This window comes from Musca autumnalis, unplaced genomic scaffold, assembly GCF_047663935.1.
Source record: "Musca autumnalis isolate F117 unplaced genomic scaffold, ASM4766393v1 scaffold_1, whole genome shotgun sequence".
Lineage (NCBI taxonomy): Eukaryota > Metazoa > Arthropoda > Insecta > Diptera > Muscidae > Musca > Musca autumnalis.
Genome location: NW_027411644.1, coordinates 166109736 through 166127249, shown reverse-complemented (window position 1 = coordinate 166127249; position 17514 = coordinate 166109736). Strand labels below are relative to the sequence as shown.

The 17514-nt window shown below is 35.3% G+C and overlaps 1 protein-coding gene across 1 annotated transcript; it reads right to left on the bottom strand.

The window, feature by feature from the left end:
• Window positions 1-4112: 4112 nt before the first annotated feature.
• On the bottom strand, window positions 4113-4482 carry LOC141390689 (uncharacterized). Its single transcript, XM_073963631.1, has 3 exons — window positions 4468-4482; window positions 4264-4399; window positions 4113-4204 (listed from the first exon to the last, which is right to left on the bottom strand). Exons 1-3 carry the CDS (start codon window positions 4480-4482, stop codon window positions 4113-4115), a joined length of 243 nt encoding a protein of 80 aa, XP_073819732.1.
• Between the last annotated feature and the right edge of the window lie 13032 nt (window positions 4483-17514).

Here is a 17514-nt window from a genome sequence, read left to right as displayed (position 1 = left end):
TCCAAAAATTTTTACAAAAAGTATCCAAAAATATAGGTTTCAAAAATGTACCACTACCATCGAGGTGGAGAGGGAGTTTTCAAGGGAAGATTTTTATACCCTCCACCATAGTATGGAGGGTATATTAAGTTTGTTTTTCCGTTTGTAACGCATTGAAATACTCATTTGCGACCCTATAAAGTATATATATTCTTGATCAGGGTAAAATTCTAAGTCGATCTGTGCACGTCCGTCCGTCCGTCCGTCCGTCCGTCTGTGGTAATCACTCTAGCATCCACAAAAATGGAGCTAGGACGCTGAAATTTTGGGAAAATGCGTCTTTTGTTTGCAGGCAGGTCAAGTTCGATGATGGGCTACATCGGTCCACGTTTTGGTATATAACGGTACCCCCCGATTTACGGTATTTTGACGTTTTTAGCTACATTTTCAGACCGAATTATCTATAATGTGACATTTAGGGTTATTAAGTGTCAATAAACTTATATAACAAAAGTTGTGGACATAGGTCCACGTTTTGGTATAGCCCCCATATAACGGTACCCCCGATTTACGATATTTTGACGTTTTTAGCTAAATTTTCAGACCGATTTAGCTATAATTTGACATTTAGGGTTCTTAAGTGTCAATAAACTTATAAAACAAAACTAGTGGTAATAGATCAATGTTTTGGAATAGCCCCCATATAACGTTACCGCCCGATTTCAGGTATTTTGACGATTTAAGTCGCATTTCTAGACCGAATTAGCTAAAATTTGATATTTAGGGTTCTTTGTGACCAAAAAACTTATAAACTTATATTCGAAAAAATTATGAACATAAGTACATGTTTTGGTATAGCCCCATATAACGGTACCTCCTGATTTTCGGTATTTTGAGATTTTTACCTACAAGTTTTAACCGAATTAGCTGTAATTTGAACATTTGACATTTGAAGTTCTTCGTGGTCACCACACCTCTCCACCAAAATTGTCTAAAATGTTGGGAAAATGCGTCTTTTGTTTGCAGGCAGGTCAAGTTCGATGATGGGCTATATCGGTCCACGTTTTGGTATAGCCCCCATATAACGGTACCCCCGATTTACGGTACGTTTTTAGCTACATTTTCAGACCGATGTAGCTATAATTTGACATTTAGGGTTCCTAAGTGTCAATAAACTTATATAACAAAAGTTGTGTATATAGGTCCACGTTTTGGTATAGCCCCCATATAACGGTACCCCCCGATTTACGGTATTTTGGCGTTTTTAGCTACATTTTCAGACCGATTTATTTATAAAGTAACATTTAGGGTTATTAAGTGTCAATAAACTTACATAACAAAAGTTGTGGACATAGGTCCACGTTTTGGTATAGCCCCCATATAACGGTATCCCCCGATTTATGGTATTTTGACGTTTTTAGCTACATTTTCAGACCGATTTAGCTATAATTTGACATTTAGGGTTCTTAAGTGTCAATAAACTTATATAACAAAACTTGTGGACATAGGTTTTGGTATAGCCCCCATATAACGGTACCTCCCAATTTTCAGTAATTGGCAATGTTAGCTAAAATTTTTAACCGAATAAACTGTAATTTGACTTTTGAAGGTTGTAGTGGTCACCACACATCTGCATCAACAATTTTCAACATAGCCCCAATATAACGATACTTCCCGATTTTCGGTACTTTGAGGATTTTACTTAAAATGTTTAACTGAACGTAGGTCCATGTTTTGGTATAGCCCCAAAACAAACCTCCCGATTTTCCGTACCTTAGCTTTATTTTTTTGACGAACTTTCTGTAATTTGAAATTTAAAAGCCAACAAAAATTGTTCATTTAAGTTCATATTTTCGTATAGCCCACATACCTCCGAACTAACTGTTAATGACATTTGAAGTTCCCACGTTATGTACCGATTTTCGGTATTTTGAGGATTCTAGCTACAATTTTTAACCGAATTAGGATTTATTTAACATTAAAGGCTCCCATCAAAAGCTGTCAACATAGGTCCATGTTTTATTATAACCCCTATATAACGGTACCTCCCAATTTCTAGCCCACCAAAAATTGTCAACATACATAGTTAGAATGAAACATTTTATGTATGTACATTATCTGACATTTTAACGTACCCACTTAAAGTTGTGGACAGGAATGAAAACTAATTATTCCATTTTAGTTCACAATATTTTATGGTGGAGGGTATGAAAAGTTCGGCCCGGCCGAACTTAACACTTTTTTACTTGTTTTATTTGCTGACAGATGAGACTTAAAATACATACTAAAACTTGTTTAAAATTTGTTTACTGTTCAATAAATCGAACACCAGGTACGAAATGGGTTAAACAGATAAACAGAGACATACATATATTAACATATTCTAGTTATGCTACATGTATCTGTTAAGAAATTACTACGCTCGAACCACAAGAGAATGTGCATCCAATGTCATTAGGTGTATATTTTGCTTGTTTCGGAATATATTCTGTAAAATGGTGTGAACGATAACTCTCGATGGGAGAAATCGATTTGGTCCAAAATTTGCACATCGTTTTATTTCATCTAGTCATGTCTCAAGTCGGATATAGTCCATATCAATCCCGTTCTTCGTATACCTCCCATTCAAAATTTTTCTTTTTATATATATTTGCTCTCTAAATTGGGTGCAATTTAGTATTAAGGGTTCATAGTGATCAAAATACTTCTCCGCCAATAGTAGTGGACATAGGTCCACGTTTTGGAATAGCCCCTAAACAACAATACCGCCCAATTTCAAGTATTGTACAAAATTTTAGCTGACCTGATAAGGTTAGGTGGTAGGTAATTAGTTTACGAAGTGGTCAAATAAATTCGTCTAAAATTATGGGCAATTGTACATTCGTAACGAAAAGAAAACTCATTATTCCATATTTGTTCAAAATACTTCATGGTGGACGTTTTTAACTTGTTTTTCATTAGGTAAATACCTAAATAAAGGTTTTAAAATTTTGTATGTAAAAACTATACACATCACCAAAAAAAAAAAAGAAGTTGCCCCCCCTAAATTTGATCCTGGCTACGCCCTTGTGATAGGGGTGTGGTAGTTTAATATGAAACATTTTTCAAATTTTACTTAAATTCTTCATGAAAAGATATATTTGTGAATTTTAAAATCATTTTTGATTATTCAATAGATTATTCAATTGCAGTTTTGGAGTCCGTTGGTGAATGTCCCATATTGAAGGTTCTTTCCCAAAAGCTGTGAAGGTTGCATGTGAAAGTTTCAACGTGCAGCATAAGAAGATCTTTTGACGCCAATCAAGCTTGGTTTAAAACATCCCTTTTGATTTGCTGCACCTATTTAATTGTACATATCGTCGGTGTCATGCTTAAGTGTTCCATTCGCGCACTTTCTGAATTTTTTGTCAGATTTTTCCTACCTGCGCTAGTTTCCGAGATATCCACGTTTCGGCCAGAAAGCTTAAGTTCTTTTCAGATATGCACTTAATATTTTAATAGCTTACAAATTTAAAATTACATTCCAAAAATCAGAACTTTAATTTTAGATTTAGAAGGTTTGAATTTATTGAGGCAAAGATGGGAAAATTTGTTATCGCTTTGTTCCATGTGATTTACAATATTTCGCATTTGTGTCATAAGTGTGGATATGGAAAAATTCGACAAAAGTTCTATTTTTAAAAAATTCTCTATAACTTTTATATTCCATTACTAATTAATCTAGTCAAAAATAAAAATATTTTCTTACGTTAGATCCAAGCAGTTTTTACTTAAACATTAAATTGCGATTATCTCAAAACGGGAAACTGGCGTATGGAGCACTTAAGCATGACAACGACGATATGCTGTGGTTAAAATTATACCGCACCTGATCAATCGCCACTTACACCAGTCTCATGGGTCCACTGCAAATGCACTAAAGCCGCTTAACTCTTCCATTTGACCTCTAATTGCCTAATTAGACAGCCATTAAAAACAACCGTAAATCAATTCGTTGGCCCTGTGTTTAATCACAATACATAAATCAAACATTTATTTTGACAATTGACTTTATTACGTCATAAAATCTCCACAAACTTGAAATAAATTAAAAACAAACACTCTACAATTCAACAAAGGTTTTTCAGAAAAAATCACAGATTAATTTTAATATTATATGGATCAACAACTGAAGCACTTTGAACTTGATGGAATTGTGAAGTACCTCCTAAGTGGTCGTATTGAGCTGTAAGAAACCATAATTCAATAATATGTATTGAAAGAAATACAATTTTTAAAGCTTACCAATAATTTGTCTTTGGATTTCTTCGAGATCCTTCTCATTGGTATATTTCAAGAATTGTACGGTGTTGCTATTTTCGGCTGGAGCTGGAGCAGCAATAGCTAAATACAAACAGCAGACAATGAGGAAACATAAAACCTAAACGAGAACATTAGTAATTGAATTATTTTCAAAATTTCAATTATGAATTGTGTTATATAACTTACCATAAATGATTTCATTTTGAATATTTTTACCCTCTGCAACGGAATGGAAGAAACTAAAACGTGCACTCGTTAGGTATTGTTATTTTATATAGTCACTATTTTCCTCAAACTTTATTTGAAAAACAAGTTTTGGTTGACAGTGGTGCTAAATGTGTGTTTTTTCGAAGATGCTAAATGATCGTCGCAATACACATAAATTTGAATATATTTTCTGTTAGCTACTTGTTTTTTTTTTATTTTTTGTTATGTTTTCGCGTACCGAAAAAACAAAATTGATATTTAATGCCAAATTATGTTTTGTGGATTAAGTTTTAGTTTAATTCAATGTTTACTTTATTTATATATTGGTTTTGAACAGTGGTACACTGGGGTTGATGTTGGTTGGAATATTTCTAAAACATTTTCTTGTTAATTTTAACCCGAATATGTCGACGGCCAAACTAATGCAACAATTTTCGTGATTTTCCAAAATAGTGTTATTGTGAATGATAATATTACAAAACTGAAGAAAAAAATAAAGCAAAATATTTTCTTCTTGGATTTTAAGGCCGTACTACATGTAGTACACTCGGCATATACGTATGCAAAAGACAAATGTAGTTTTATTATGTTTGGGGCATAGTCGTTGGAGAATTGAGTAATAACTTGCACCAAATCACCATCAACAATTTTTTAAAACAATTCCAGTGTTTTAGGTAAAATTTCCTGATCACCTGCTGAAACAATAGCATCGGTGTCTTCTAGATATTGGTTCGCTCTTTTCGCTGATGTATCAAGCCGACAGTGAGAAGAGCACAGCAAGATCTATTACAATAACGCAAGTGCAATATCGTCAAAGCTATCTGAAACAGTGGAATAAAGATTTCGAAAAAAACAGCTTCAACATATAATAATGGAGGGATACATTTTAAAAATTCGCTTCATCTACTCCAGGATCTTCATCTATAATGTAATTAGGAGGGCTTCTAAAAAAGTTTCTGGCCTAAAAATGAAAACTCGAATATTTATCGTCAAAAATAGTTTTGTTGTTTTCTAAAGTATTCTCCATCATGATTTATACACTTTTGGCAGCACTCAAACCAATTGTTCAAGCACTTTTTCCACTTCGGATGAGACATCTCCAAAACATGGTTTTTGAACGCTTCAACAGCATCTTCTGGCGACGAAAATCGTTGACCACACCGTTTTCTTGATGTGCGGGAATGAAATGAAGACACTGGATTCCAAATCAGGGCTGTACGGCGGACCCATCAATTCCGGTCAAAAATGCTTTGGTTTGAATCGATATGTAAGAACTCACATTTTTATGGTGCACAAATATTCGATTTTTCTTGTTCGTTTCCAAAGATATCAGACATTAAACAAATTGTGGTGTACCACTCAGAATTTATCGTCATACGTTTTTCAAGCCATATAGTCGCCATATGATCAGTTTAGCCGGAGAAACAGGCGACCATTTGTTTCGAAGTGCTTCTTCGAAGATAAACCTTAGCTCATCTTCGAAGACCCCATGATCGATTGCTGTTTTGTTTCGGGCTCATACGCATGTACCCATGATTCGTCACCTGTAACGACCGTATAAACGTCTTGTGAAGCACAGCAATCGTATTTTTCAACAGTTCTTTGCACCAATCGACACGAGTCTTTTTTGAGCGATTGTCTACATGTGGAGGTTCCAACGGTAACAAAACCTTTTTTACGGCAGGTGTTCATGCAATATCGAATGTATGGCGGTGTAAAAAATGAGCCAGGCTGCCTCTATCTCACCATATGTCACATGACGATTTTGCATTATTAGTTCTTGCACGGCATCAATGTTTTCTGGCACAACGGCCGTTTTTGGACGATATTGCCTAGGCTAGAGACTTATCTGGTAGCCCTCGTATTCATACAAAAATGTTTGTGTGTACAATTTTTCTGTTTAAAAATCTCTTCAGACAAGTCAATAAAATAGAGAAATGTATAATCACAACCTTCAAAATACCGAAAATCAGGAGTTATCGTTTTACGGGGGCTATATGAAGGCCTGAACCTAAACCGACAAATTTTAGGTGGAAAGTTTTTTACCCCCAAGGAAGACTTAATACCAAATTTCAGCTATTTCGGAGGGATATTGAGGGCACAACTTTCAAAATACCAGAAATCCGGAGGTACCGTTCTATGGGGGCTATATGAAGACGTGCACCTATACCGACAAATTTCAGGTGGAAAGTTTTATACCCACAACGAAGACAAAATGCCAAATTTCAGTCATTTCGGTGGGATATTGAGGCCACAACTTTCAAAATACCGCAAATCGGGAGGTACCATTCTATGGGGACTATATGAAGACGTGGGCCTATACCGACAAATTTCAGGTGGAAAGTTTTATACCCACGAAGACAAAGTGCCAAATTTCAGTTATTTCGGTGGGATATTGAGGCCACAACCTTCAAAATACCGAAAATCGGGAGGTACCATTCTATGGGGACTATATGAAGACGTGGACCTATGCGAACAGATTTCAGTTGTAAAGTTGCATACCCCTAACGAAGACTTAATACCAACTTTCGGTGGGCTATTTAGACCACAAATCCTTGAATATATTTTTGCATATGGTCATTTTATGCAGATGTGTAAAAATATGTCAAAATATACACGATATGCAAAATATGCAAAAATTTCTGGGCTTAATTCGCTTTATTTTGTAATAAAACGAGTTTCTGTCTAATCAGATTTTCTCTACGACCATCCTAACCATATATACATTTGCATAGGATTCCGCTGTTTAGTCACAACCCAATTTAGTTTTTTGCGCAAAGAAAATTTGAATAAGAAACTTTTACGCCCGCTTTCTTAAATTTCCAATTTTAATATTTGCGAAAAAAACTATTGAACTGATTTTCCTGAAGTTGTCAGGGAATGTACAGCGACTGCCCCCGGTGAAAATAGGCTACATATTTTGTTGAATTTCTGAAGGCGCGGGGTACTTCCCCTATATCTTATTTCATTAAAAATGCTACATTTGCAATAATTACGAATGTATCGGTTCGGAAATTAATTTGCGAGACAATTGTGGTTCTTTCTCGGACCTCACCTATTTATTTGCGACCGAAAAACTTGACTACAAAAATACTGAACCGATTTCCTGAAATTAGCAGGGAATATTTTAAAAAACACTATATTTGCAAATATTACGAATGTATCGGTTTAATCTACAATCCAGGTACTTCTTTGGGGCCTAATCCAGGTACTTCTTTGGGCACGATCATGCCTGTCTTTTTAAATATGTTATATCTCCAATACTACTGAACCAATTGCCATGAAATTTGCATTTGTATATTTTATGATTTTCGGAGGAGGTGGGGTACCTTCCCCACGTCTTTCTTTTAAACGCTATATGTATAAGCTAAACCTATGATTATATCAGTCAATCATACATTTTGAGAGACAGTGGGATTGTGTGTATACTAGGTACATATTTGGGGCCAAATTACTTGACCACGCCCACTTGTTAAATATGTTATATATTGAAAACTAATGACCACGCCCACTCTGTTCAATACATTATTTTTTGAAAACAACTGAACCTCATTTCATGCAATTTTCTAAAAGTGATCAGGAATGTCCAGTGGTCCCAAATGCTCCTTATTTATAGACGAATTTCCGGGGCCTATTGTTTTATAACCGCTATATTTGCTAGACGTATGAATGCATCGGCATGCTAATTAATTTTCGATACAACGGTGGCTGCGCTTCCGACCAAGAAAAACGATAAATTTACAAATTTCCCTAAATGGTGAGGTTCAACTGTCCATCAGCCATAAAAACAACTATACCATATAAGTGTCAATAAGCGTGAGAATTCGACTTAACCATTTGTTTAACTTTTATAATTAGATCGCGGACGGTGTTAAATGCTAAACAGCTTCAATGGGCGAACAAATTGGACAAAGTCCGTATGAGAATAGAAAGGTTACAGACAAAATCTGTGGATACATTTAAAATCCTCCTCGGTTTGACAATGGACCGAAGAAGTGAGGTAGAAAATACCAATTTTTTAACTGTCAAACATAAAGTCCATAAAAAGTTGTCAATAAAACTCATTACGACGGGACAGCAATGCGGACCGGGGTCTGCTAGTACCTAATACTAAAATCCGAACCAATTTTCGTAAATTTTGTAGGATTCGTTTTTTAGTCGATTGGAACATAATTGCGACCTTTAGAAATTTTTCGTGAAAATTCACCTTTGGCCCCGTACAAACTACTATGGAAACAAAGATCGTTCTGGTGGCACGGGCTAACGATAGCCTATCGTCATAAAATTTTATATATATATATATATATATGGTTTTTGGATCAAATGGAAAAGATTTAGGGGGTATGAGCTGCAAAAAAAATATTGTTTTTTGGGTCAGGCTAATGTACATGTACGTCGGTCGGGTCATGGGAGCATACGGTATTGAAGTTAAAAAACGTACATATATCTATCCAATCGATTGATGGTTTGCTTCAACCGGAATAAAGATGAGAGATAAAGCTTTTTAGCTCTAATTACCAAAGATAAAATAATGCCTACATTCAGGGCAGCTTGGTGAGGAAAGTTCCATCCGCCAGTATGTAAATGCATATTTCCCAAATAGTTCGTGGGTATTAAAAAGTTTGTGGGCATCATTTGCCATATGAACTCGACGCCTTAGCCCAAGTATTTATGGTTTTTATACCCTCCACCATAGTATGTAGGGTATACAGGAAAAAATTCTGAGTCGATCTAGCCATGTCCGTCTGTTGTAATCACTGTAGCTTCCGCAAAAATTGAGCTAGATCGCTAGACTTTTGCACCCGAGTATATCTTTTCCATAGTCAAGTCAAGTTTGAATACGGGCTATATCGGTCCATGTTTTAGTAAAGCTCCCATACAACGGCACCTTCCGATTTTCGGTATTTAGAAGGTTTTAGCTGCAATTTTTAACCGAACCAGCTGTAATTAGACATTTAAGGTTCTTAAGGGTTACAACACTACTCCATAAAAAACTGCCAACATAGGTCCACGTTTAGGTATAACCCTCATATAACGGTACCTTCCGATTTTCGATATTTTGAGGGTTTAAAGTATAAATTTTACCCGAACTAGCTGTAATTTGACATTTAAGGTTCGTAGGAGTCCCAACACAATTCCACCAAAAACTGTCAGCATAGGTCCATGTTTAGGTATAGCCCCCATATAACGGAACCACCCGATTTTCGGTATATTGAGGGTTTTAACTAAAATTTTTAACCAAACTAGCTGTAATTTTAGATTTAAAGTTCTTAGGAGTCACAACATAACTCCACCAAAAACAGTCAACATCCGAGGGCAGTTCGGAAACTTCTTAGCCTAGCACAAAAATGGAAAAATTAGAAATGCCTGCTGTCATTAAATCTATATATATAAAAGAGCAGTGAGGTGAGGTATTCACTGACTGACTGATTCATCACCGCCCAGACGAAACCGCTGAAGCTAGAAAGTTGAAATTTTGGGTGTAGGTTGCTGTTGGTGTGTAGGGGTGAGATAAGGCTGGGTTTTTGGAAATTCGACCTAGAAGTGTACGAAAAGTACTAAAAGGTACTAAATATGGTACCCTTTGTATTAGGCAAACGGTAAGAGCTAGAATTCTGAAATTTGGAATGAGGGTAACTGATGGAGAGCTAGAAAGATGTACCAAAGGGTTTTTGGAAATTCGAACTACAAGGGTACGAAAAGTACTAAATGGTACTAAATTTAGTACAATATTGATTTGGGTGAACAGATTGAGCTGGAATAATGACATTTCGAACGAGGATCACTGATGAAGAGTAACAATGAAAGGTTTTTGTAAATTCGAACTATAAGGGTACGAAAAGTACTAAATGGTACTAAATTTAGTACATCTCGGATTTGGGTGAACGGATGGAGCTAGAATTCTGAAATTTGAAATTAGGGTCACTGGTGGAGCGTAACAAAGAAAGGTTTTTGGAAATTCGAACCATAAGTGCACGAAAAGTACTAAATGGTACTAAATTTAGTACAATTCGGATTTCGGTGAACGGATTGAGCTGGAATCCTGAAATTTGTAATGAGGATCTCTGATGAAGAGTAAAAATGAAAGGTTTTTGGATATTCGAATTACAAGGGTACGAAAAGTACTAAATGGTACTAAATTTAGTACAATTTGGATTTGGGTGAACGGATTGAGCTGGAATAATGACATTTCGAACGAGGGTCACTGATGAAGAGTAACAATGAAAGGTTTTTGTAAATTCGAACTATAAGGGTACGAAAAGTACTAAATGGTACTAAATTTAGTACATCTCGGATTTGGGTGAACGGATGGAGCTAGAATTCTGAAATTTGAAATTAGGGTCACTGGTGGAGAGTAACAAAGAAAGGTTTTTGGAAATTCGAACCATAAGTGCACGAAAAGTACTAAATGGTACTAAATTTGGTACAATTCGGATTTCGGTGAACGGATTGAGCTGGCATCCTGAAATTTGTAATGAGGATCTCTGATGAAGAGTAAAAATGAAAGGTTTTTGGATATTCGAATTACAAGGGTACGAAAAGTACTAAATGGTACTAAATTTAGTACAATTTGGATTTGGGTGAACGGATTGAGCTGGAATCCTGAAATTTATAATGAGGGTCACTGATGGAGAGTAGCAAAGAAAGGTTTTTAGAAATTCGAACCATAAGTGCACGAAAAGTAATAAATGGTACTAAATTTAGTACAAATTGGGTTTGGGTGAACGAATAGAGCTGGAATCCTGAAATTTGGAATGAACGTCACTGATGGAGAGTAAAAAAGAAAGGTTTTTGGAAATTCGAATCACAAGGGTACGAAAAGTACTAAATGGTACTAAATTTAGTACAATTCGGATTTGGGTGAACGGATTGAGCTGGAATCCTGAAATTTGTAATGAGGATCTCTGATGAAGAGTAACAATGAAGGTTTTTGGAAATTCGAACTGTAAGGGTACTAAAACTACTAAATGGTACTAAATTTAGTACAATTTTGATTTGTGTGAACGGATTGAGCTGGAATACAGACATTTGGAATGAGGGTCACTGATGAAGAGTAACAATGAAAGGTTTTTGTAAATTCGAACTATAAGGGTACGAAAAGTACTAAATGGTACTAAATTTAGTACAATTTGGATTTGGGTGAACGGATAGCACTAGAATCCTTAAATTTGAAATTAGGGTCACTGGTGGAGAGTAACAAAGAAAGGTTTTTTGGAAACTTGAACTATAAGTGCACGAAAAGTTCTAAATGGTACTAAATTTAGTACAATTTGGATTTGGGTGAACGGGTAAAGCAGGAATACAGGCATTTGGAATGAGGGTCACTGATGAAGAGTAACAATGAAATGTTTTTGGAAATTCGAACTGTAAGGGTACGAAAAGAATTAAATGGTACTAAATTTAGTACAATTTTGATTTGGGTGAACGGATTGAGCTGGAATGCAGACATTTGGAATGAGGGTCACTAATGAAGAGTAAAAATGAAAGGTTTTTGAAATTCGAACTATAATATACGAAAAGTAATAAATGGTACTAAATTTAGTACAATTTGGGTTTGGGTGAACGAATAGAGCTGGAATCCTGAAATTTGGAACGAGGGTCAATGATGAAGAGTAACAATGAAAGGTTTTTGTAAATACGAAAAGTACTAAATGGTACTAAATTTAGTACAATTTTGATTTGGGTGAACGGATTGAGCTGGAATGCAGACATTTGGAATGAGGGTCACTGATGGAGAGTAAAAAAGAAAGTTTTTTGGAAATTCGAATTACAAGGGTACGAAAAGTACTAAGTGGTACTAAATTTAGTACAATTTTGATTTGGGTGAACGGATTGAGCTGGAATACAGACATTTGGAATGAGGGTCAATGATGAAGAGTAACAATGAAAGGTTTTTGTAAATACGAAAAGTACTAAATGGTACTAAATTTAGTACAATTTGGATTTGGGTGAACGGATGGAGCTGGAATCCTGAAATTTGTAATGAGGGTCACCGATGGAGAGTAACAAAGAAAGGTTTTTAGAAATTTGAACTATAAGTGCACGAAAAGTACTAAATGGTACTAAATTTAGTACAATTTGGATTTAGGTGAACGAATAGAGCTGGAATCCTGAAATTTGGAATGAAGGTCACTGATGGAGAGTAAAAAATAAAGGTTTTTGGAAATTCGAATTAAAAGTATACGAAAACTACTAAATGGTACTAAATATAGTACAATTTGGATATGGGTTAACGAATAGGGCCGGAATCCTGAAATTTGGAATGGAGGTCACTGATGAAGAGTAAGAAAGATGTACCAAAGGTCGAAAAGTCCTAAATGGTACTGAGTTTAGTATGATTTGGATTTGAAGAGCTGGAATCCTGAAATTTGGAATTAAGATTACTGTTGGAATATAAAATTGAGATATGGAGGTAGCTTTGGGAAATCGTACTAATGTGCACGAAGTAGTACTAAATGGTACGAAATTCGCTATAATTTGTATTTGCGTGAACAGATTATTGTTGGAGTGTAGGATTGAGGTAGTTTTGGAAATTCGTACTTATGGAAAAGTGCTATCATTGGAAATCGTGTACGAAAAGTGCTAAATGGTACAAAATTTGGTACCTTTTGGTATTTGCTATATGGTATAGAATTTTGTACAATTTGTGATTTTGTAAAGGGTAGAACTGGAATTTTGAAATTCAGTATTAGATTAGCAATTCGTGTTTAGAGTGGAGGTAGGGAGGAGGTTTTGAAAATTCGTACTTATTTATACAAGAACTACTAAATAGTGCCCAATTGGGTTTCAGGGGAACTGGTAAAACTGGAAAAGTGAATTGGGGTTAGGATATATGTTGAATATAGGGAAGTAATTTTTAAAACGTTTACCTATGTGTACGATAAGTTGGGTAACATATTGGTACCAAAACCATTTTAAATAGAAAAAATAGTTGTTATGAAGATAGCTCTAAAATTTGAGACAAAGTTCTGAGTTTGAAAAATTGTTCTGAATATTGTTCCATTGATTTGATGTTAACGCCAAGGAGTTTATAAATAATGTACTGAAATTAAGAAGTCAAACGTGAAGTATCTTTTCAAAAAATGTTTTTTGTTCTGACCGCTTTGGTATGTAAATTTGAAAACGTGGTCCAATACGACAATTTTGTTAACTAGAAGGTATTAACCCCATGACATTAAAAAATCCTAAATTGAAATGCCTTCAAAAAATTTTCCGTTATATACGGTTGACATACCCGTGCACATTAAGTACAATTTTTTGTAAAGAAAACACAAATTCCGAATTTCGGTTGGAAAATGTGCAGAAGATTTTCAAAATACTCTAAATCTTCAAAATATCTCTCCTAATAAACGTGGATTGAAGTGGAGATTTTTTAAATTAAACTTTTATATCCTCTGAGTATTCAAGGTCCAAATTTAAAGAAAATTGGACAATATACATTTGTTCTTCTTTTAAAATACACTTAGTCGAGAGGTGCCGTTATATGAGAATATCCGAAAACGTGGATTTTTATGGCCATTTTGAATGACGAAAATTTAACGGACCTATTCGGGTTCTGGGCGAAACCGCTAAAGCTAGAACCTTGAATTGTGAATTTGGTTATGTGTTTGGAAATTCGTACTGGAAGGGAATGCTGTGTTAATGAAGGGGTAAAACCAGGAGTCAAATCTGAAGTTTGCAATATGATACGTAGTTTTGGAAATTCGCAATAAAAAATGTGGTAGCTGTGTAGGGATGCGATTCGGCAGATTTTTTTTTTTTTTAAATTCTGACTACAATCAAAAAAATATTAGTAATAAAAATAGGTCTTAGTACAACAGAATCTCCAGTATTCACCATTCCCGTATTAAATATTGTTTATATATATTTCGTTTCCTTTCCGCATACGAAGTAGCGGGCATTTGCTAGTATTTACATAAAAAAGGTTTATCGGGACAAGAAATTCATAATGATATGGTGAATGTGTTAGGTGAAAGTGCTCCTTCATATGCAACAGTAAAAAATTGGGTTGCTGAATTTAAACGTGGTCGTACAAGCATTGAAGATGAACCACGTAGTGGACTTCCAAAAACAGCAACAACAACAGAAATTGTAGCCAAAGTGCATGATATGGTATTAAATGATCGAATAAAAGTGCGTGAAATTGCTAATATCATGGGCATCTCAAATGATCGAGTCCATTTAATTTTGCATGAAGAACTACAGATGAAAAAGCTTTCTGCAAGATGGGTGCCGCATTTGTTAACAGTCGATCAAAAACGCATAAGAATGAACATTTCTCAAGCTTGTTTGGATCGTTTTAAGCGAAATAAAATGAATTTTAAGCATCGTTTCATAACTGTTGATGAGACATGGATCCACCACTATACTCCAGAGACAAAAGAACAATCCAAACAATGGACTGAAGCTGGAGGAAGTGCCCCAAAGAAGGCAAAAACAATTCAATCGGCTGGTAAGGTTGTGGCAACGGTTTTTTGGGACTTCAAAGGTATTTTATTGATTGACTATCTGCAAAAGGGTAAAACAATAAATTCAGAGTACTATTGCAACCTTTTGGATCAATTAAATGTACAAATTCGAGAAAAACGTCCTGGCTTACAACACAAAAAAATTTTTTTCATCAAGACAACGCACCAGCACACAAGAGTGTTTTAACAATGGCTAAAATCAACGAATTAAAGTACGAGTTGCTTGACCACCCACCTTATTCTCCTGATTTAGCTCCCAGTGACTTTTACTTCTTCCCAAATCTAAAAAAAAATCCTAGCTGGCAAGCGTTTTACCTCAACTGAAGATGCAATTATTGAAGTTTCAGGAGATTATATTGAAAAATAAAAATATTTTTGAAAAACAAGAATAGTTTGTTTCATTGATAGGCTAAGAAGTTTTCGAAACCCCTCGTAGGTCCATGTTTAGGTATAAACTCCATATAACAGTAGTCTACTTATAGAAGAGCAGGAGATCTTCTTAGAGAAGAGCAGGACGTATTTTCATTGGAAGGCAGGAGGTCTTCTCGTGGAAGAACAGAACGTCTTCTAATAGAAGAGCAGGACGTATTTTCATAGGAGGGAAGGAGATCTTCTCATAGAAGAGCAGGAGATCTTCTCATAGAAGATCAGGATGTCGTCTAATAGAAGAACAGGACGTCTTCTCGTAGAAGAGCAGAAAGTCTTCTTATAGAAGGGCAGGTAGCCTTCTCATAGAAGAGCCTGGTATCTTTTTATAGAAAAGCAGGAGCTTTTCTCATAGAAGAGCAGGAGACCTTCTTATAAAAAAACAAAAGATCTTCTCATAGAAGAACAGGAGCCCTTCTTATAGAAAAGCATAAGTTCTTCTCATTGAAGACCAGGAGGTCTACTTATAGACGACATAAAGGATTTTTATAGAAGATCTGGAGGTCTTCTTTTAGAACGTAGAAAGCTTCATATAGAAGACATAGATTCTTCTTATAGAAGATCTGGCAAACAATTGATAGTCAGACTATCGTTATGGTTGCCGTCGAAATCTAAGTTTATATCGGCCACTAAAATATAATTACTGGGTTATTTGCGTGAATTATTGGAAAAATAATAGCTTTGGAATTTAATATAAACAAAGCTTTACGACAGCGACCAAAACTATAGTTTGACTATTGATAGTTTGCCAGCTGTACTTCTTATAGAAAAACTGGAGGACTGAAAGACTGAATATCTTCTTATAGCAGATCTGAAGGACTTCTTATAGAACACCTGAGTATCTTCCTATAGAAGGCTTGGAGGTCATCTTGTAGAAGACGGGGAGGCCTTCTTATAGAAGATCTGGAGGACTTATTTTAGAAAACCTGCATGAATTGTTATACAAGATCTGGAGGTCTTCGTATAGACGACCTGAAGGTCTACTTATACACGATCTTCTTATAGAAGATCTGGGAGTCTTACCATAGAAGATGTGAGTGTTAAACAAAGTGAAACATTTCCGTTGGGAAAAATCTATGCCATATGGCATAGTATGAAATATAAACAAGTAAAAAAGCGTTAAGTTCGGCCGGGCCGAACTTTTCATACCCTCCACCATAAAATATTCTGAACTAAAATATAATAATTAGTTTTCATTCCTGTCCCCAACTTCAAGTGGGTACTTTAAAATGTCAGATGTTGACAATTTTTGGTGGGCTAGAAATTGGGAGGTACCGTTATATAGGGGTTATAATAAAACATGGACCTATGTTGACAGTTTTTGATGGGAGCCTTTAATGTCAAATAACTCCTAATTCGGTTAAAAATTTTAGCTAGAATCCTCAAAATACCGAAAATCGGTACATAACGTGGGAACTTAAAATGTCCTTAAAAGCTAGTTCGGAGGTATGTGGGCTATACGAAAATATTAACTTAAATGAACAATTTTTGTTGCAGACTTTTTGTTGGCTTTTAAATTTAAAATTACAGAATATTCGTCCAAAAAATAAAGCTAAGGTACGGAAAATCGGGAGGTTTGTTTTGGGGGTATACCAAAACATGGACCTAGCTTGGTATCGTATATGGGGCTATGTTGAAAGTTGTTGATGCAGATGTGTGGTGACCACTACAACCTTCAAATGTCAAATTACAGTTAGTTCGGTTAAAAATTGTAGCTAAAATTGCAAAATTACTTCAAATTGGGAGGCACCGTTATATGGGAGCTATATCCGAACATGGACCTATGTTGACAATTTTTGATGAAGAGGTGTTGTGACCACTAAAAACTTCAAATGTCAAATTACTGCTTTAATATTGTAGCTAAAATCATCAAATTACTGAAATTCGGGAGGTACCGTTATATGGGGGCTTTATCAATTCATCGACCTTTCTTGACAATTTTTGGTGGAGAGGTGTGGTGAAAATTTCAAATGTTAAAATTACAGATAATTCGGTTAAAACTTTTAGATAAAATTCTCAAAATACCGAAAATCGGGAGGTACCGTTATATGGGGCTATACCAAAACATGGACCTATGTTCATAATTTTTTTGAATATAAGTTTTTTTTGGTCACAAAGAACCCTAAATATA